At 42.6% G+C, this 22,515-nt stretch overlaps 1 protein-coding gene across 2 annotated transcripts in view; it reads right to left on the reverse strand.

The window, feature by feature from the left end:
* The window catches only part of SGCD (sarcoglycan delta), a 349,797-nt gene that overhangs the window by 75,437 nt on the left and 251,845 nt on the right, over nucleotides 1-22,515 (reverse strand). For both annotated transcript variants that reach the window (XM_055719223.1, XM_055719224.1), the window contains one exon: nucleotides 6,666-6,767. In XM_055719223.1, coding sequence (XP_055575198.1) covers nucleotides 6,666-6,767 — 102 coding nt within the window. The remainder of the gene's footprint in view (nucleotides 1-6,665; nucleotides 6,768-22,515) is intronic.

Raw genomic sequence — 22,515 nt, forward strand, 5'->3', positions numbered from 1 at the left:
TGGAAGCACCCTTTCAGCCACCCTACCAAAATCTCCTTCAAAATTCAAAGCTGAGAGACTTCTGGCCAATTTTACTATAAAGGTAAAGGGAAATGTTTTCACAGTTGCTGTAAAATTTACTTAAACTCCGACCTTTTCAGCACACTGGAAATATCACAGAGCCACTAACTGCCCCCAAAGTGCTGGGGCAACCAAGGTTCAGTCTGAAGTAGGTTCTCTGGATTTTACTGCTTAAGAATGAAATTTATTAAGAAAGCATATCAGTTTTATAGATCCCACTGGGCACTCAAAGCCTACTGCTGTACATGGACTCGAATCTGCTTTGGATGGTGATGGCAACAATACCCGTGCATCAGGTGAAGATGCTTCTGCCAAAATGATGCCTTTTGCAACTTGCTCAGCTGCTTCTGTTTATTTTTACTGTTTGCCCTGCTGCCTGCCAGCTCTCCTCTCTGTTGATAGCTGTCGGGCAAGCAAGACTCAAACTGACCAAACTGACAGAGACATATATAGCAGAAGTGCACACTGGCACAGAATCTAACAACAAGGTGCCTGGAGCGGTGCCACAACGAGTGCTTAACAAACCCTATAGGGAGAACATGAGATGGCCAGGCATGGCTGCAAGAAGCTGGCTTTTGCTGGCTGTGCCATCACTAGCACCCTTCTCCTTTATTAAAATTATTAGGGCTTTTAAACAATATTTTAACTTCTGGTGCCAAAAATCAACCAAGAAGCGTTAAGCTATGAACATGCAGCTAGAGGAAATACTGTGCTTCAGAAATCAACCTCAGATAGTGCGTGAGTTTTTTCAACCTGAAGCTATGGTGGCAGCTGAACTGCCCCAGAGGCAAATGCCAGGAGACCAACATCTCTGTGAGCTGCCAGGAGCTCTTACAGGCTTGTACATATCAGAATAAGCCAAAAAGATTCCTCCCTTCTTTGAAGAACTGGTCACTACGGGAATAGTTAAAATGCTGGGAGAAGCAACGGCCAAAGAGGCAGTGGGAGTGTGCAGGGACTGCTAAGCAATGGCAGCATGGCGAGACAAACTTCATTTCCACCCCATGATGGTTTCAGTGAGCGTGCTGAAATCCTTAAGCACTCTGCTAGACCAAATCATCAGGAACTAATTCAATATCCCTTTTCTGCTCTGTAAACTCTGACAAAGGAGGAAAAGGAATTACTCTGTTTCTTTCCTCAAAAACAGCAGCATTCTTTCATGCCATCTACCTGAGCCTTTACTGAGAGCTAGATTTCTACTGCACAGTTTGAGCATCATACAAAGTTGCAATTATCTTGTCATCTGCATTGCCTTTCCTCATGGGTGACTGTTGCCTTTTAATCCAAATTAGTACGTTATATTGTTTATAAATATGTATTTATGGCTATGAGGCAGGTATGCCCCATTGTGGGCACATGTCACTGTTTAATCCAAATACATGGTTTATTGTTTTCCAGGGTGTATTTTTAGCTTTGAGGCAGGCAGACCTGCAGAGCAAATGATACAAAAGAATATGTCCATTACAGAGCTGCTTCTGTGCTTTAAAATTATACCACTCTTCTTCCAGATCTGAAAATAGTGAGACAAGAACATTGGCAAAATAATTATTTATCACTCCTAAAAGCTTCCTTTAAAATTTCTATGATTCAAATACTGGGGCTAGGGAAAATGTAAAGTACAGATAAGCATATTTTATGCACTTGCTAGTCTTGCTTTTATGCTGATGAGAATTTACTAAACACCAGTAAAGGGAATAGCAGTTATCAGCCCTAATTTGCAACCGTGAATTTTTTAGGCCAAACAGATGCCCTTGCAGAATCGCAGCCAAGTGTTAATGACGGGCTCAGTCCTTGGTCCACTGTAGTCACTAGTTATTTTGTACGGCTTCAGATGAGACCAGGTTTGCTCCAATGCTCTGAGCAAGCACGCTGCTCTCAGTGAGACGCTCACTGCCACAGTAAGCAGGATAGGGACCTCGAACACAGAATCACAGAATCATTCAAGTTGGAAAAAACCTTGAAAGTACCACCCAAAGAAAGGAAAATAAAAAACAAGACGCTGTACTTTGCCTCAGGATTTTTTCTTTGATGCATAAGCTTCTTCTAAATTATTTTTTCAACTGATTAAAAATAACGGGAGGCAGACCTTCCACGTGAAAGCAGCGAAATAGAGAGGCCTCTTTTAAAAGACACTTAAGATCTCTGCAAAATCTGTTCAGTGAATTTTGCCATCACTTACACCTGTGCAACAAGAGAATAGCTTGGAGCTCCCCCAGGCAGCAGAGGACAGACAAGAAAGGTTGTGCCCACGTTGAGACCCACGTTCCTAGACCTGCCCATCGGTGTTAAGACTGCTGAATGGGCAGGACCCCGGTCAAGAGCTTTATCCTGCAAAAAATCTTGGTCAGGCAAATTCATACTCTTGCCTTTAATAGGGTTCAGGGTAAGAAAATTTTAGCTCAGGTGTAAACATTTACAAACTGCGGTTTATTTTTTTCTATCTATGCACTTGAAATGAACATTGAAAGGGCAAACCCATCTTAATCCTATCATGCCAATGTCTTTCTCTGCTTCCTAAAGCCGAGATTATCATCTCATTGGTTGTCACACAGCTCCTGAGAGAAGTAATTCACTTGATTTTCCTGTATAATCACAGCACAGGATTTTATTTCTGTTGTTATTGGAATGGAAAATGCACACAGCCTGTTCCCTGTCTTGCCCCTTTAAGTTATTTATAGACCTGGATATGGCACGCTTCAAAACACCCAACTGCACTAAGAAAGCTAAATCTGTTCTCGCTCTAAGTTTCAAGTAACCTGTTTGTTAGCAGCTCTTCTCAACAAAGGCAGGAAAATTTCCAGTTTTAAATTTCGATTCAAATCAAGGCAATGAAGACTGAAGACCACAAAACCATTGCCATTGCTTTCCAGCACATAAAATTAACAATTTGTGCTGCTGCGTGCAACTTTCAGTCAAAGTTTGTCTGATTTATAAGCAAGCAGATGGTTTACACGATAGTCCATAATAAATTACAACAATTAGAAAGACAGCTACATTTTGAGACTGACAGTGCAGCTGAGCTGCAGATGGGTTTATAGATGACCCTTCCAATTTTTAATAATCTCCATAATTTATGTGCAAGTAAAGAAATGCGAGGATTCCTAATGCACCTTCTTGACTAAGTACAAATCACTTTTATTTACACAGGCAATACTTCATGGTCCAGTTAACTTCTTAATTAAAGGCAGCAAGATGCTCATGTTCCATGCAAGTGGCATGGAAAATACCGTTTAGTGTGGAATATGTTCAGTTGGGAGTTTAAGATGCTCTGAACACTCCCGGAAAAGGGAATGCATCCATCTCATTTCTTTAAAACAAGACTACAAAGGTGCAAACACTGCTTACCACCAGTTACTATTCATTAATCTCCAGATAAACTTGAGGCTCACGCCAACAACAAGGTTATGCTTATTCTCAAGCTCTGATGCCTAGAAATAGGCTCCTAATCCAGGAGGCATCAAAAAACCAGTATCATTGAGCCAGGACTAGGATGGGGAAACAACAGGAACAGAGACCCTTGTTATATGAAGAGAGAAGGATTCGGGGGATCATTCTTGAATGGGCGAGGAAAAAGGAAAGCAAGCGTGGGTGGTGTCATTCCTGAGACAGCAGACAGTGGTGGTGCAGAAAGAACCTGGTTAGAAGCGGCTTTAAGAAGCCCGTTCATGTCAATGATTTTAATGGCCACTTCTCTGGCATGGGACCGAGCCAGGTCAGTCCAGTCCTTCTGCTAACATTTTTGAAGGGACTCCCAGAAAGATGTCTTTGTTGGGCTGTGATCAATTGCATGTCACAGCAAAACAGATTCAGTTCTGCTTGGCTGTGATTTCAGTTGCAATGAGCTACCTTCCAAAAGGTGCACGGCTACGTGCAACTGCTCTGTCCAGAAGGTGATGAAGGCAGCAGAACCTGCTAGAGCTCTTCAAGGCACCAAGTACAGAAACTTTTCTGTTTACAGAATTTACAGAAACTCAGACCCACACAGCTGGTCTCTTGGGATGACATTCGAGGGCTTTTCCTCCTCTCTAAACCTTGGTCTTCCTTTCCTGACAAATTAATTTGGAAAAGAACTCCACTTTCAAGTGGAAATCCATTACTATCTTTAAACCAGAAGGCACAGCTCCTAGGAAAGCCACCCTGTGTGTAATTGTAATTACCGCTGTCCTGGGACTTTAGAGATGCAGCGGAGAAAAAGAGGCTCCAGTGACAAATTCGGGCTTTCAAGAATTACCACAATTCATGTTTTGGAGATATTTTGGCAAGGATCGTGCAGCTCTGCCCACAGCAGGGGAGCAGCACTGCAGAGACACACGGATGGGAAAACCCACTCCAAGGAGGGACTGCAGCCACCTACAGAGAAGGTGACGCTTCTCCTGCCTTTCCCACGCAGCACCAACGCCCCTGCATCTACTACACGGAACGACAGCCAAATCAAATTTGTTGTTGCTTCTTTTGTTTTTTTTATATATGAAAGTCTCCTATAAATAACCAGTGTCTGAAAGTCTTTTGAGCTTTATATAAAACCATTATCTAGTACAGTACACAACTCTTAGGGTATTTAATTAAACTTATGAAAAATATTATATGTCAGCTTATTTACGGGATGCTCTTTACTGTTATTTGTCATGTTGTTTCTCTTACACTTTGCATAGTTAAAGCCCCATTATGCACTTCTGAAAACCCAGAGAATTAGTATGGATGTTCATCTGTGCTACCGAGTGCCGAGTTCAGCATTTTGGCACTATTCATCAGGTTCAGGAACTGCTAGCATGCTTCCCTCCAAAAGAATCCTGGGTCATACTACTGTTCTTTAAAAAAAATATAGCCTTAGTTACATAATAATATTTTTAAATATAGCCTTGGTTATTTAATATTATTTTTAAATATCACATAACTGTAATCCTTTGATTGATAGCAACCCCTTCATTTGCTTACAAGTGGCCTAATTCACACACCCCACAAGAACACAGAAAATGATGGAAAACAATAGGATTGCCCCTGTTGCACCCAGCCCAGTACTAATTTCAGCATTATTGTGATCAACCTGAAAGCCAGCACAGGCGATTCCAGTTTAACTCCACTTAGAAATCAGACAAACTGTATGCATGGTTTATGTAACTGTACAGTTTCCAGGACTCATCTACCAAAGCCAGCAGGGATGCTCCTACTCATTAGGCTGCAGATCAGACCTTCTGGCTTGCAGCTAGATCCTTCTCTGGCTAACAGCAAAGATAATCCTGGAGGAGGGATATAGCAAGGAATGCATACAGGCCTTACCTTATGTTTCTTGTTCCTTGCATTCATTAAACTGTCAGTGGTGTGGAACCTAGTTTTATAACCTCAAGGAGCGGACACCTTTGGCCCCCCGCTGTATTAAAATGTAGATCAATATGGTAATACAAATCCAGTAAACTTCCCAGTAGCAAGAAGTGGTTCTCAGTTCTCTTAGTAATCAAATATTATTCCCAGCAATCTAACTAAAGAAAAAGAAACGTAAGTAGCAATTTGTCAGTCTATTTATCAAAGCCAGTGCTGCACCTTTCCTACACGTTACGTTACAAAGTATAATCATGTAAGGTTCTACAGTTTTGTTTTAATTCAGGGATGAAAACATTTATATCTATAAATGTTTTCTTATTAACTTTGCTTCTTAAGTGATTATGCTTGTTGAAATCCATTCCTAGACATCCTACGGAGGTTACAACCTTCAATAATTAAATCGGATATTTTATTGGCTGTTGTGTTGATTACGCTACAACTTCCAATTTCTACCAGAGCACTGAAATGCTCAGATAAAGGGAAGTTAACTTTATTTAATTAGCTATCTTTCATTGTTATCAAAATGGATAGACAGTATCTGACTCAAATTAACACTTTGGATCAGAAAACGAGACAGATGACATCTTCTGAGAAGGATCCTGGAAACTCTATAATCGTTCCAGTTATTTTAAAGCTGCTCAGGACAAACAGGATGGCATTAGAAAAAGTCACCAACAGTCAATGAAAATGCTCTTTCAATCACACTTGGGTTCTTTCCTATTTTCACTTGTTAACATCCTTGCTGCTTTTGTCAAGCAGTCTCTCCTAGTAGCATTGAATTTTAACTGCACAGAATTTTAAAACACAACATGAAATAGTACTGGGCACATAGTATGGGTTTATTGTGCCAGCTAACAACAGACCAGGCAATTGTGCCAAGGCATCACCTCTCTGGACTCTGCTGAAAAGGAGTAACTAGTTAAATGTGAGTTGGATTTCACAGCTGCCTGTCATCCCTCCTCCTTGGAAATGTTAGGTCTTTCAGTTGAGGGTTATTCATAATTTATTTCAAAAGGAGACAAAAAGACAATGTGAAACCGCAGAGATCCTGGAAGCATTTTAACTATGGCTTGCACGAACTGAACCCACATATACGGATTTGCACCTGTCCAGAGGATATAGCGTCCAGATGAAGTCCTCAAAGGACACCCACTGTCCTACTCTGCAAATTACATTTGTATAGAGGGGCCAAAAAAATTTATGCACTAAACATACCACCCCGCCATGTCATGATTTCCTACTGTTAAGGCTACCAAAACATGCTTATTCCTTTCCCAACAACTTACTGGTCTTGACCGGATTTCTTTGGCGTAGAGAGGTTTCAAGAATTCTGAATCTCCTTCGAGCTTTAGACCCTTTTCCGTGATTCTCAGGTTCCCCATTCCATCCTAAAACACAGACAGAAAGAAACAACCACATTAGTTACAATTACTAAATTCATCAGGCAGCCAGTGGCTGATTTTTTTTTTTTTTCCCATTGAGGCTATCACATAAAGCACTGGGAGGCACTAGACAATGCAATTACTTGTGTTATCCTTTTAGCTCTCTTTCTGTAAAAAAAAAAAATTCCTGTTCAGAACAATCTTCACTGCCCCCCAGTACACCACTTACACTGATGAAAGATGTTCTTTTAAGCTAGTCAACTCTACTCAAAGAGATGCAGCGATGTTCTGTGTTAACAGGAAACTATTCACTGTAATATTCACTGGCTGCCCATATATTAAAATACCTCCTCATTCATAGCGAATCCATATCAAGACTATTTGATTAATTCTACTGAACTCCATATAGAGAATATGTGATTAATTCCACTGAACCAACAAAAAAAAGGTTTGACTACGTAGGAATACTGTGATAAAACGTGGTAGAGAGCTTGATCCCTGTCATTTGGGAAAATATCTGCAAAACGTGGACTCTTTGGTGGGATTTCTTTAGGGCTATCAGTCCTTACAATAAAAATGTGGGAACTTGGTTAGTTTCAAGTCTCACAGTCTTTCCTGAGCTTTCCATACTGTTAAGATGCTACACAGCTTTACTGGAACATACAATTGTGCTCTGGAAGAAGCAGAGATACAACAAAAATATTTTTCCAACAGATTGCTCTCCTGTCTTGGTCTAACTTCTGACTTTTCTCTCCTGTGATGACCAGCTCAGGATCAGAGCCCTTGCTCTGCTCCTTGCACAGCCCAAGCACATCCCAGCAAAGTGAACCTTTATATCGAAATCTTCAGGTCTCCTGCATCATCCTCATGCCCTTCAAACAACCATTGCAAAGTCCATCGGCCAGGCGTTAAGTGACTGATGTAACACGCACGTCTGTCCTCTCCTCGTTTGGATTTCATACTCGCAGCTATTGGTCCTCACCCTCTCCCCAGCCGTCCCAGGCTCCCGGGTCTCCAGTGCTCCCCGTGCTTCCACGGTAAAAATCTTGACAAATGTTGTAAAGTGTGGGCTACAGGCCTCCAGCAGATCCCTGCAAATAGTCTCCTTTCTTTAGAAATTGTTTAGTTATGTCTGTCCGAGATGTAATGAAACATTTGACAAACCATAATAGCAAACAAAATACATGTCAAGATTTTATATGAGTTTTTTGTACGGTGTTTATGCAATAAGACAGGTATACAGATACACTGGCATGGAGGAGAATTGGAGCAAACTATATTTCACCTTAAACTTGTGAAAGTCATAACTTTTACTAAGATGAGGGATTTAGGTTCGCTTAGCTATCATTGCTTAGAAATCTGTGTGTGTGTAAGAACTGTGGTGTGGGTAGGGAACTGCACAGTTAAATGTATCATCAAACCCACATCAAACGCACGGTATTATTTCTAAGATTCAGGGTGATTGTCAAAGTCTGCAAGGATTGAGGTAAGTTGGGGTTTTCTTCTGAGAAAAAGATGGTCTGAAGAATACCTTTCAGCATAAATCTGACTGACTTACTAGGATCTGAGACTGATGCTAGCAAAATCTATGCCGTGATGTTAGCAAAATCTATGCCGCTACATGCATAAATTAAGATTGGGAAATGACCAGGAGTTGGGTAGTCAAGAACTACCACGACACCCCTCAAACATACCCCTTAAGGAATCTTTCCACCTGTTTTTCCCCCCTCATTTCACCAGGCTAGAGAAGCAGGACGGTAGTGCTATGATACCTCAAGGCCTCCAATATAAGGCAGGATACAACAATCACAAAACCTACAACAGCTGGACCTCCGTGTGGGAAGGACATTGCACTGAGGGACACACATCAGCCCTTCCAGGCAACAGGATTCATGTTACAGTGAGAGATGCTGAAACCAAGGGTCATGCAGGCCACAGGGTGTCAGAAGTAGTAATTTGGAGGAATTGCTGATCTATAAATCTGGACATGCCATACTGACTCCATGGCATCTCATCAGGCAATTCAGGGACTCATTGAGAGGGACTGCACTGCCTCCTCAAGCGCTGCCACGTGTGTCCTTAAACACTGAAGTCCAAATCAAAAGAGGCAGCTCAGCACCTAACTCACAGCTGTTTCAGGGATTTTAGAGGAAAGGGGATATGTACTTGGGTAGAAGCCCTTCAAAGATCAAGGAAAGACCAGGAAAATCCAGGAAAGCCACATGTATTTGGATATCCATCTTGCCTATTTTATAATCCAGCTGCAAAAAATAAACCACATCTGTCTACTTGCCCTTCCTCCCATTGCGTGTGCACTTCCAGCTCTGGAAGAGGAATCACTGTCACTAAAGGTAAACAGCCAACGCGAACAGATTTGCATGAACTATTGCCAAAAGGCATGAATTTGGAGGGATAAAAATCAAAGACGCAGCACAGCTCAGCAGCGGCACCGGTCACTTGCCAGAGGTTCTCCCGTTCCAAGAAGGATCGTTCCCAGGGTGTATCCTGCCAAGTAAAGATTGTTCTTGCCAGAGCATGGTGTCTTCTGAACAAAGGCAGGCTCAGGAGTGCTGGGCGATAAAATGACCGCTGTCATCTCATTTTGAAATGAAAGCTGTAAGCAAACTTTAAATAGAGACATATGCTGAAAATGCTATAGAGTGTTGAAGGGAGGGGAATGCGAGATGGGTCATAAAGTGCCACTTGCTACGTTCCTTGTCCCAGGTGTAAAATAGCGGCTTATGAATTCTGGGTTGGTAGTGGCACAGAAGGGGTTCATTTTTCTCAAGCAAAAGGATGAAGGAAAATGAGTGAAATATGATTATGCACCAAAGAGTGGAGATTAAATTTTGATATGGTATGCTTTGCGATTGGAGTGAGCAGGAATTATTACAGCTATCTGCAGACCCTCACACATTTTCTGCTGCTAAAAAAACTCTACAGTTCCCCCCCCACCCCCCACCCCCCCATATTTCAGTAAGGCTACATGCCCTGAGGGCTTTCACATTGCAGGGTCTTCTCTGGCTTCATTAAGAAAAGCTGCAGGTCATGCAAGCTGGTATCCACATACAGCTGCGAGGATGACCACCTCTGTGGATAAGCAACCCTGACCACTTCCAGGGCTCTCTCCTGAGCTGAAGTGGGCCAGTACCTTACCAGTAACATGGACTGATGGATAAAGGGACTTGTCCAGTCACCCTTGAAACTATGGCAAACCAGCAATTTCAACGGCTCACAACTATATTCTATCCTGAGTGGTGACACAGACCCAGCATTCCGATCTGCTCCCCTCTTGTGTGTCTCTCTTCCCTTCTTTCCTTCACCCCGTCTCCCAAGTGTCCCCCACAGGATTTTTGTACATGAAAAAACCACATTCGGTACATTTAGCTCACAGCTAGCAGGTCCTATACATCCCCAAGGGTGTATACAAGCCCCTATACACATGGGGCAACGTACTACAACCAAACCATCAAGAACACAATTTGATTTATATCATATAAGCAGGCATATTCTCTTACAAAACCACTGGGCTGGAGAAAAAGAGGCAATTCCCCATGTTATTCTTCTCAACCTTTAATCTCCATTCATCTTTCTCTCCTCCTGTGGCTGCCAAAACTAACAAAACCCACACCCAGCAGACTTTATCTCTTGCTTTCCCTGGTGCCTGGGATTGGGATGCAGTGCTTAGCACTGACTCTTAGCATGATTAACTCTCTGCTGTTCATGTTTCTCATGATTAAAGATGACAGCTTTTTGTAGTGACAGTCTGGGTCAGTAGGTGAAAAAGCAAGCAAAGGTTATAATCTGAGTTTAAAGTTAACAAGTATCTTGGCCTCTTATAGTATAATCGTTATTAAATCATATTCATTTATTATTTCCCATTAGGAAAAAAAAAAAAAAAAGCTGCTTGCAGAATTATATAGCGATCCCAAAATACAGATGCATTAGAGAGAAAACACTGTATGAAAGACTACCTCTCATGTTGTTTTGGATAAAGCATCTTCATCCTTTTTAAATTATATGGTTTAATAACAAATAAATGTCATACTCTGCTACAGAGAATATATATGAAAGTTACTATGAAATTTCATGGACTGTGACCTATAAAATATAACAGAAAGATGCCCAGAGTGACAGAGACCACCAGTTTTCATTAAACATTGTGTCTGTCACTGGTATATATCCTTATCTGCCACTCTATTGATTATGAATAAGTAAAAAAAACAAAACAAAAAAAAAAGGCAGTATTGATTATATGATACACTGACATCTGACAATCTTTGTTTCTCTCCTTTTTATTGTTATACTCCTCAGCAGGGAGTGAATGACTTCATTGTGCAGGCACAAGCCAGCTTTGTGGGAGCTTCAAGGAGGCATGCTCCCACCAGGAGGCACAGCCCTGGAACTCCCCATTACCACCTGCTTTGAATTATTTGGCCTTTTGGTAGGGCTTGGTGAAAACCTTCACATCAATTTTATCATCTACGCCCCCTCTCTTTTTAATGCAATGCCTTGTAATGGGCAGGCATAAAAATTTATGTGCTATTGCTGACTGCTCTGTGTTGAAAGGAGACTGAAATGGTAAAATCCTGAATGAAATAAATGTCATTTCAGTGATGCTGAATGAGAAAGGTATTTTTTTTTTTTTTAGTAGCTTGGGAAGCAAATCAGTTTTACAACCAATTACAAATGATGGTGTTAGTGTTAGTGGAAGAGCCCAGCATTGCTGCTATCCGATCATCAAGGCTCCTCTCTGCCTTTTGGATAGCAACGTGGCTGTAGATGTGGGTAAAGCCTAGATTTTTTTTTTTTATTATTTTTTTTTTTAATTGCACGGCTCATAGCAGGGAGACTCAGTTAACAGAATAAGGAAAAACCAGCCAACCTAACCAGAGGCACATAACTGCTATGGTAAATACCTGGAAGTGGTACTAGCTGTACCAATCCCGAGTGCTTACACATAGGAAGAGGGGTAATTTTCAGTGGCGTCTGCTACCCACGGGCAGCTTTATTATGTCAGGCTGGGCTCGCACCGCAGTTTTAACCTAGCTGAGAACCAAGGCTTTGATCGTAAACAATAAATTCAGCCTCACGCTCCTCTGTGATTCCTCAGTTCTCCTGGCATTTCTGAATATAGAGGAGAATTTGCTGTTTATTGAGGTGTTTTAAAGGATTTTAAGGACACTGGTGATGGGGAACACAGAGAGCTCCAGCTGTCTGTGGGCCACCACCAGCATCGGTGGGTGCTTACCCACGGTTTTCCCTGCACCTCCATCACTTTTCAGTTTTCAGGAGAAAAACTGTTGGCACGGCAGGTAAGCATGTACTTTTTTTACTAGGAATAAACTGAAGTTATGTTTGGCAATGTCCTGTAGGAGAGAATTATCTCTGGAGACTGCTCATGTCAGATGGCTGAAACACCTGATTATCGTTGCTTGTATTATTGATCGCTGTGCTCTGCATCACTTCCAGATATGTGCAAGTTATTACACAGCTCAATACATCCAAAGTTAGGGGGGAAAAAAGCAAATGCAAGTGACCTGTTTTATTCTTTCCCTACTGGGAAGATTTCTGTGCTGTTCTTCCACCTCTGACACGATATTAAATGTTTCCAGATTCCAGGGATTTAAGGAAGGTCTGTTACAGATACACTTTGTTGCCAGTTCTTCACAGCCTCAAACACTGACTTGCTCTAACAGGGTCTGCCCTCCCTTCTCCTCATTTCCTTCACTTAATTTCTCATCTCAATAAAGATCCCAGGATGCAGCTGCGCATCAGCAGCACTATTTTCCTATAGAAGCCAGGAGAGCTTAAACATCTACCAGCAGCATCAGTCCTATAAACTTACGGCTGGTTACACAGCAGAGCCCACAGCAACACACACTCCAAGAGAAGGCGACAACGTGCGACAGCTTCTTCCTCTGACGTAAGACCTTGTTTTGAGACTTCATGAACAGGCTCAGGTTGCACAGACAATACAGAAAAACAAGCCAACACAGCGTTACACAGCATATACGACCACACCCCGTATGCATAGGCACATACTTACTGCATATTGAATTGCAACTATGAGGTCTCATGTCCACAGCCAGCATTTGTGTCCCTCTTCTGCCTGCTTATTGACCTCAGATATCCCTGTCAGATGTCCCTATGACAGTGCTAGTGTTTTCGTTTAAAGGCGATAGGCACGATGCTGAGACATCGGTGGGCGAAGGAAGGTGACCCCAAGCACCTTGCATCAGTGAGACAGTACAGACGCCCTCTCCAGGGAAGGAGGGAGAGATGGATGAAACACAGCTAAAATCTCTGCAGCTAATTGGTGCGCTAAACCAACATTATAAATTGCAAGCTAACTTGCTGCTCCCTCCAGAAGCTCGTGACAGCCTGCGAGGAGACACTTCCCTGGTGCTGCAGTAATCACTCACAGGGAGACATGGAGCTGAATGAGCCAAGACCAGCTGTGGGAGGCACCCACTGGAAAAGGACCTGTAGAAGCTGGAAAATGACCTCCAGAAGCTCCCGTTAAAGCTGTATGAGTGAGGCAGGCACTTTCAGTTCCTTCCACAGGTGTGAAGTCATTCCTGATAGCGATGGGAAAGCCAGGTGGCTGTTAATTTATGAAGGAATTACGTGCAAGTGGGGGAAATGGCCTTGCAGACCATTATGGTTAATGTAAAATCCAGCCCAGACCAAGCCCACACGAAGCTCAGAGCCCTTCTTTTCCAGGAATTTGTGAATTCCTCTGCCTGACTGCAGAAAAAGAGGCAGAAGATGAGAAAAAGGGAGATAATGAAAAGAGCACAAGAACCGAGAGGCCATCTCACCGTTACGGCAATGGGTAGGTGCAGAAAATCTTGATGTTGTTCCTGCCAGACTCACGTGCCACGATGGTGTTAGGGACATCTTCCACGTGCCCGTTCCCATAGTACCTTTCCCCTCTACCTGTTCCTTCCACACTGACCAGGAGCTCACCACGGCCAACGCCACTTACTCTGAAGATAACTCAAAGAGCCCCGTGAAGCTGTCACTGAAGGCAAAAGAAACTTCAACATTGGCTTTAGTGGGAAGTTTTAAGAAGCGGGAAGAACAGGATCAAATGTGGTTTTACAATCACTGTTTCAAATAAGTTACAACTGACCAAAACAACTAAATCCCATCCCTTGAAACAATTCCAGGCTAGTGTTGGAATAATGTCTAAACAAATCGTTCAGCCAGACCTTGAAGAAAGCCCCGCTCTGGATTTACTGCATATTGCTGGAACTACTTTGGGCAGGAGGCATTTCTTTTCAAAGCAAACTGCTAGTGAGTTTACTCAAAGTATGATCATGCGTGACACAACAAAACCAGGATTTCTATGAAACAAGCCACCCCATCTCCCCTTTTCCAGGGAAAAAGATTAGCAGACCTTTTAGGGAAATGATTACGGATCCCAACATCGTTACTACAACACAACCCTCATATGCAAAATTCCTCCCTAGGGTAATAATCTCCCTTTCCATTGGTACAGCAGGGAAGTGATTGAAATTTGCCTTTCACACCTCTCAGCTCCCTGTTATGAAGCACTTTGGCACTGAAGCATTATAAAATGAGCCGTGTTCTCTCGAGCGCTTTTCTGCTTTTTTGCTCCCACACAAATAGTAAGGTTTCACATCTTATCATCCACATATATTCCAAATCTGTCCCTTGAATTCTCCATCTTTTTTAGTCTACCTCATTACCATAATTATGCTAACTAGAAGGGAAAAGTCCCATCCTGCAGAAATTTGTACTCACTTAGAAGTGGAAAAAAAGATTCTTATACTCATAGGAACAAGTACTCGTCTAATGCAGCAATGTAGTAATAAAATCAGCGCATAAATTCACTGTAAAGTTCAAAGGGTTACAGAAACAGGTTTTATAAATTATGGCCTAATACTCCTGAATGACGTTAGTCTGTCCATCACCAAAGGAAGGACAGAATAAACACTTCTGGTTTTAACTAGAAAGATCCTGGACACAACATGCCCTGTGGCATCGCTCCTCCAAGTAACACCAAGGCTGAACTGAACTCACTTGCCTTTATATTGTTGGAAGAAGTTTCCAGGGAGGAGTAGGATATTTTTCTCCTTTCTCTAACTTTGCAGATCCCTTTTGTGTTCTGTACTTACACTCTGAAGTATGATGTTTCTGACTAATCCGGTATTTAGCAATTCCCCCGGACCAGCAATGGAGCTGGCAGGTTGAGTCCTGAGGGCACGGAAAGGGAAGCACCAGGTCTCACGTGGCACTTGTGAAGGTGAGCTCTTGAAAATGGGGCGCTAATCAGAGCACACCAGGTCTGTTCAGAGAAATAAGGCTCACGCAAACATGCTCTGGGTTCAAACCCCTGCTCAAGATCCATGCCAGCGCTCCATACACCAGCAATACAAGCACAGCGGAGAGACCTGCCAGGGCTGTGGCTGCTCTCACAAGTCCCATCTAAAGGGCACATTTGATGACCCCATCCCAGCAGACCTGTTTACAGGCTACAGGGAAACTCGGAGGAGGCACCTGATGCACCGACCTTCTCAAAACCCACCGCACCTGCATTATATACTCGCTGCTACGGCAACATCAGCCTCCAAAGGTAGGATAATCATGACGTGAATCCGTATTTTCAGTTGCTTCATTTACTCTCCTCCACTATTATCTCCTCTGTTTCCAAAGGCCAAGAGAAAGCAGGGTGGATGGGGAGGAATATTTTCAATTCACCTCAGCTGATCACTTCTGATACCGGATTCAGCTAATATTAGGCATTTAACTGACGAGCCTGCCTTGGGAAGATAATCACCCCGTGCTCCCTCTGCAGCCAGGAGAAAGAAAATAGCAACGGAGCCCACCTAGCACCCAAATCACTCCCTGGAAGTGCTTCTTCCCACCTGTTGTGGAGCTCCTCCATGGTAGGCATCTTTTCTGGATGCCTATAGATAACTGGGATAAACCTAGACCTCAGTAGTGTGCAATGGGATTCAAACAGAAAATAAATGGGTTGCCAGGCAAAACAATAAACAAATATCATGAAATGAAATACACTTCAAAAATGTGATTCCATCTACACTGTCACAGAGTGGCTTCAGGGATTATTTTAATCATTTTTTTTTTTAATCAAGACCCATACTTTTAATAAAGATAAAAGATCAGGCACATTCAATTTATTTGCACAGGTAGGTAAAAAGAAATTTGCATTAAAATAAAATTCTCTTTATTAAGAGGAATCCATAGTCCCCTCGTTAAGAAGCTGCCCTCGTGGCTAAGGCACCGTCACAGAATTTTTATAGCTGCATTTGTCACAAAAATAGATTATTTTGCTCTTCCACTATCAGAATATACTGAAAAATAATTTAAATTGTCTTCCAGACTTACCTACAGTGTGTATATGACATTGTTGTTTGCAAGGGAGGCTCTGGGGACAGCAAAGAAATGAGAGAACGGAAAGCGCTGCTCCCAAAGAGGCTGAAATAAGTATATTGCTTCTATTGCTTTTTGAACAATTGCCAGCGAGTAATTATTCATAGAGGAAAATATATGGGTATGTTTAGGGTCCCCTACTACTGCAAATGGTGGGCAAGGAATGAGATCCATGGATCAGATCTGTGGAGTGCATCTACTGGTTTTTTTAAATAGCTCTACCACTGTACAACCACCCGGTACCTGGCCCTAGGGCAACGGGGTGGGCAACGGAGGGGTCTGGGGCAACGGAGGGGTCTGGGGCAACGGAGGGGTCTGCAAGCCACCGGCAGCTGCTGCGGCGGTCGTTCAGGCGAAGTGGGCAGGGGGCTGCAGCAGGTCATGGCACGTGGAGCAAACCCTGGCCGGCACCCACCGCGTCGTCTTGGGGCAGACGGACGCACAGCTCAAACCAAGCTCCCACCGCTTGCCCTAACGTTCAGTCACGGGCTGCGACCGCCCAGCAGCAGCTAGGGGGGACCCGAGGATAAGCAGCAGTTCCATTACTCATCTTTTACTCCTCCCCAAACTCCCAGCCCCATCAGAACTAACACACAGCCACCTAGCGCACCTTACACATGCTCTCACACCTGTGCCTGCCCACACACCCCAACACCCTCATAGGGGAAAATGAGGCACAAAGTCAGGCACCCACTGGCCGCTGCACACGAAAGCTGCGTTAAAGGAGGAGCTCCCAAGGTTTCTCTCCCGCACCTTGTTGTGTCACAGCACTGCAGCTAAGACACTATATATAACCTGCTCCTAAGAAACAACAGGTTAATTTTAGCAACTTTCAAATGCCGACAATTCAGACTTCAGATACTCTCACGTCCCTGTGGTTTTCATTCCTCTGCCTGCTTGCCAGAAGATGCATTATGCTAATGCCCGCTGTCTTCTTCACAACTTTTTCGTGCACATTCAAAAGTGTTTACTAGAATAAAAAGAATGATGGTTACACAGCAAGGCAACTAGGAGCAACCTGCAAGACAGCGCTTCCTGATATAATTTCCAAAATTATCATCATGGCAGTTTCTAATTCTCGAGCTGCGGAGTAACTGGCAAACACTGAGATAATTTTCCTACTGTTTACTTTGTGAAGAAAATAAAGGCAAAATCGCATTCTTCTTTTTCATATCCAGAGTTCATGCGTGGGGTGGTTTTAATTTCAAATTATTTATTGAGTGTGTACTTACTGACTCATAAGGGACTTTTGCCAGATGCCAAGAGATTGTCTTGAAAGGCAGGAGCACCATATTATGTGTGTGAAGATCAGGCAGTTATGTGAAATACCCAAGAATCACACGCAAAAAATAGACAACTGGCATCGGCAAACTATAATACAGCGAGACACATCACCTTTTTTTAAAAAAATACTTTTTTAAATAGAGAGTCTGAAAGTCACAGGAAAGTGATTGCTCCTACTGCGCTTTGCCCCTTAGAGAACATAGCTCTGTGTGTCATTTCATTACAGAAATATGCCTTATTTGGGGATATTAGCATTTCTTCCTCCTTCTGCTTCTTTTTAAAACATGACACCAGCAGGAACAAATTAAGTGACTCACAATCTGCATACTTACTTATTTATTTATCCTCTGTGTGTAACCTCAACTCAGCTTTTTAAATTTCTTTCACTAGCACCAAGATCATCTGAGTAATGAGATCTTTCAAAATAATATATGAAGTGTCTCACATCTGGATTCCCTTTATTGTGAAACACCTTTGAACCTTCTGCCAGGCCACAGGCATCTCGGATATGAGCTGTTCCTGGGCACAGTTTTGCAGCAACATCAGCATCAGTAAAAAGCGATGCCCGCTCCCTCTGGCTTGGCAGAAGGAGCAAGGGCGAGTAGAGCGCAGGATGCTGTCAGTTTGAACATGTTATATTCTCCAGCGAACGCCTGCGAGGTTTGGCAGAAGCCTCTGGTTATGCTCCCTAGGAATTTTTCACAGAAAATAAACAAACAATCCGCAGGAGGAGGGTACAGCCCTTGCCGGGAGCAGCTGCCTAGTCCCGGGGGGCAGCCCTGGGGGGTGCTCGGCGCACCTGCATGCAGGTCACAGCACGCAGGGAGGGGGTAGGCAGGATCAGGCCGTGCCAAAATAATGAACTCGCTGAAATATTTTTATGTTAAAATACTGAAACTCGGCGAGCGCTGGTGGCTGGAAGCGCATCGCTGTGCTCCTCCACACAGCCTTTCGCAGGCAGAGGCAGGGGGCTCGCAGGCAGCAAGAGGTGACGGCTCTCCATCACAGTCCAGGCAGGGCTCTGAGGGCAACCTACAGTTTTCTTACGGCTTTTTGGCCATTTTGACAGCCTGTGCTTGTTACTGCCTGGATAAGACTTTTCCTTCCAAAAGAAGAACCACCAGGGGATAACAACACATACTTGCTAACTGCTGCACTGGGTTAGGGACCAAAAATGTTTGAGAAGGGATTTTTATCCCTTAAAAGAACACAAAGCGTAGAGCAAAAAACCTCCAAGGTTAATATTCGTATTTCCTTTTGGCTGAGCATCCAGAGCCTGTCTTCAGGCTGCCTGAAGTCTCGAGACTTCTTTCCCTCTCTGCATGGAGGCGACACGTCAGCATCTTTGCCTGGGACATGGCTGTGACATCTGGGTAGAAGCTCTGCATCACTGTTACCTCCCCCCCTTCCCATCCACCCAAATACTAAACAAGATTTCTCTCTCATTTTGTCTTTCATCACTGACCTACTTGACAACTTCAGTGAATTTAATCTCAAAACACTCAGGGATATGGGGCAAAAAAATATTTTTCCCAGGCTACAGATAAAGAATGTAGTTTCAGGGAGCTTAAATGGCTCAATGGGTCATTTTGGTGACCGGAGGAAATTTAGAACTATATGATAAATTTGGGATATTAATGTAAGAATGAAGTCACACTGCTAGAAGCAATATCTTATTGACAAAACAGCCAGAAAGTTGCAAAGGTAATAAACAAGGAATTGAGATGGATTACTGGTGATATGCCTTTGAATGTATTACTCAATGCCTGCTGTTGGATACCTTGTGGAGTCCTTATATACTTGGGTACAATACTGCACCTATAAATACCTTCCTCAAACGGGACTGTTAATGACAGTAACCGTAGGAAGTGTGGTCAGTGACTTGTTACAGAGGTAGAGGTACTAATACAAGTGTGACAGTTTATTATTCTGTTTGGTTACTACAAGTCTTTGTTGACTCTGCAAGAAATGTGTGGTTTATAGCTATAGCTATGGCTACATATCATGGCTATTTTCTCACTTGAGGTTTATAAAAAAAAATATAATTTTTCTTTCTTTCAGTTGCTGGTAGGGCCTTAAAGACTTTAGCAGTCTTGCAGTCAGTGCAATACATTGATTATTTCTAGGAAATCCTTGGAAAATGTCTCAGATTTCTAACATGGTGAACAGGACCAGCTCACAAGAATACACATTTATGGGATGTTTGCTGCTTAATCAAGCAATTTCTATATTGCGAATTGTCTTGACAAAAATTTCTTACTTTAGTGTTCCAAGCTTCTACAGGCTGTAGAAGATATTCCTTAGAAAACCATGTTTATTCCTCAAATGCTTAAAGATTATGTCATAATGTTTATTTCCAACATTCGCTACCAAACGCAAGCAGCAAACGCTGCAGATCAAAATGACTTTGTCAGAAGTCCCTGCATTTGTTACAACACAAGACATTGCCTAAGTACAGGATCTTTCTATTAAATGAAAAACTATTTAAGTATTTGCTGGTGGTCCACAACATCCTTTCCAAAATTAAAAAGAAAAAAACCCCACAGTTCTTAAGAAGTGGCAGTGGAAGTCTGTCACTTTAAAGACCTTATTTAAGACTGAGCTTGAAGAGATCTGTTTTGGAGCTGAAAATCCTTTGTATGTAACTTAAGGATAGTTTGAGTTATTTTGGGCAGAATTTTAATTTCTGTGAAATGATGAAAGGACTAAAGAAATATCTCAAAAGGCAGACTCAAATGAAGGAAAACAAACATTAAAACACTAATTATATAGACACAGGGAGTATTTCTGCTCCTCAAAAAAATAAGAGAGAAAATCGGGATTCAGCTGCAAACTCATTAACAACCTGTATTTTCAAAGCTTATAGATGTGTCTAGGGCTAGTATTTAATAGAAATACTGAAATTTACAGTAAAGCTATGGAAAGCCAAAAATAAAATCTGACTCAAACACACCCCTCATTCAGCATTTGTCTGATCTCAGTATTTTCACCTCAGCTTGGTCACCTCTCTCTATTCCTCGGGAGCTCCGCACCGCTTCTGCAATACATGTATGTCACATGTACTATCAAGCCGTGCAATGAGTATGTTAAGGTCCTGCTAAAGATGTGTGGTGGATTTTTTTTTTTTCCTCCTTATCAATCACTATCATGGGGGAAGCAAATCTTATGTAAGTTGAGATAATAATAGCTTCGCTTGTTAAACATCAGACTAAGTATTTCTGGAGAAGCGATGGAAAGTAACATCAGTAAATAGAGAAAATAACAGGGTATAAAATTCTTTATAGTCATTAATTTGCCTCTTTCAAGACAGCTGTCTGAATGACATGCAGGTAATTGAAATTAAACACATTAATTGCATTTGCAGAATTTAGTTCAGAGCTGTCACCTTTGCCCATTTTAAACAGTTTTAAGTACCCAGGGCGTGCCAAAGATGACCCAAGTCACCTTCAACAAAACTCTTTGTCATCTATGAACTGCTTTGTTTACTGTGCCATGAAGGAGGACCCTCTGCTAGTATTCCCCCCTGTAATTTATGGCTCAAGATGATCAGAGTCCAAATGTCTTTTGGCTAAAACTGGCCACAGAAGCTCCGCAGAGGTGTTGAATGGTGTGCGCCCAAGCTGGTCTGCTCATAGACCACGGGCACACCTGCCCCATGGCCACACAAGGCTCTCAGGCTCTCCAGGAGGAATTTGGAGGACATGTCCCAAGGACCTGGATCAAGGGCGTTGGAGGGAGGGATGGGGCTGGGCAATGGGTAGGAAGGGTGCCACTGCTGCTCCAACGTGGGCACTGAGCTCAACGGTGCTCAGCATCTCCAAACCCTCCATTTATGTCCAGACTTCACCCGCAGACCACATGGGCAGCCTTGCGGAGGGAGCGTGCTCCTCCAAATCCAACACGGGTACGCCGGCACGGCACTGCCCCGTGCCACGCAGAGGTACCCGCGGCGCAGGGGCTGGCAGAAGCAGCACTAGAGTTCCATTAGCGTGGCAATTTGCTGAGCTTTAAATAAGTGACCTTGTGGCTCCCTACACAAAACTGCATCACACGGTACAAATTTACCCATATGAGCCTTCAGCTATTTCATTTCCCACAGGTCTCTTGTCAACGTTTCGTTACATGCCACCCTCTTCCAGTGAAACCACATTTTACTTAAAAAGGGCTACAAAGAATAAACGCAGCTGTAGTTGAACAAACAAGTCAGGTCTGTGGGTGTACCAGACTTCTACAGGAATCTTGCAGTGGTTTCTTGTTTACACTGAACGAAGTGAACTCCGCTTTGCTGTATCATTAGAAGTAATTGCTTTGCCTGCATAGCAACCAGTTTTTAATGTTTCCTTTTTCTGCTGAATCTTACGTTGTTTTTTTTCTAAAGAATCTCTTGACCTAAAGAACTTCTTGTTTGTTAAGAGTATGGCAGAGATTCCTAAATCACTGAAAAATACAATTCTGTTTACTTAAGTTTTGGATAATGCAAACAACTTATACACTTGTTTTTCAAATTCTCCTCTAGCTATTAACTTTGTACATTATTACTGTCTTAAGTTCACTATAAATCTTTCAAAAGGAGTCCCTTTAATCTGCAAGCTCTCCATGATTTGGCTCCTAGCTGTATTTGGGAGTGTGTTCAAATATTTGTGTTCTTCAAGTTCCAAGAAACAATTTATCTGTCCATGCAATCACTCAAGGAATTTTGGCATAAAACTGCCTTTTACTTTCTGAAGAAACAGAAACATTTGACAGTCAGGTTCTCTTTCAGCTGATATATGCAGACCCTGACTTTTATTTGGCTAATGCCACGTGTGTTCAAGTATTAACCTCTACAACAAGCTGACAGCATGCAAAATAGGAGCTTGTGCATGGCATTGCTGGAAAGGGCTTTCTCCCTGTATTGTCTGAAATTTTGATGAAAGCCGGTCTCCACATCAGTTCAATTAGTTTACTAACGTAACATGAATTCCCCTTCATAAGACTTCAAACTCCTGTTTATTGCTCACATTGTTTTAAAGACCTGTAGTTAACAAAAGCTTGTGCCATGGTT

Source organism: Falco cherrug, chromosome 8, assembly GCF_023634085.1.
Source record: "Falco cherrug isolate bFalChe1 chromosome 8, bFalChe1.pri, whole genome shotgun sequence".
Lineage (NCBI taxonomy): Eukaryota > Metazoa > Chordata > Aves > Falconiformes > Falconidae > Falco > Falco cherrug.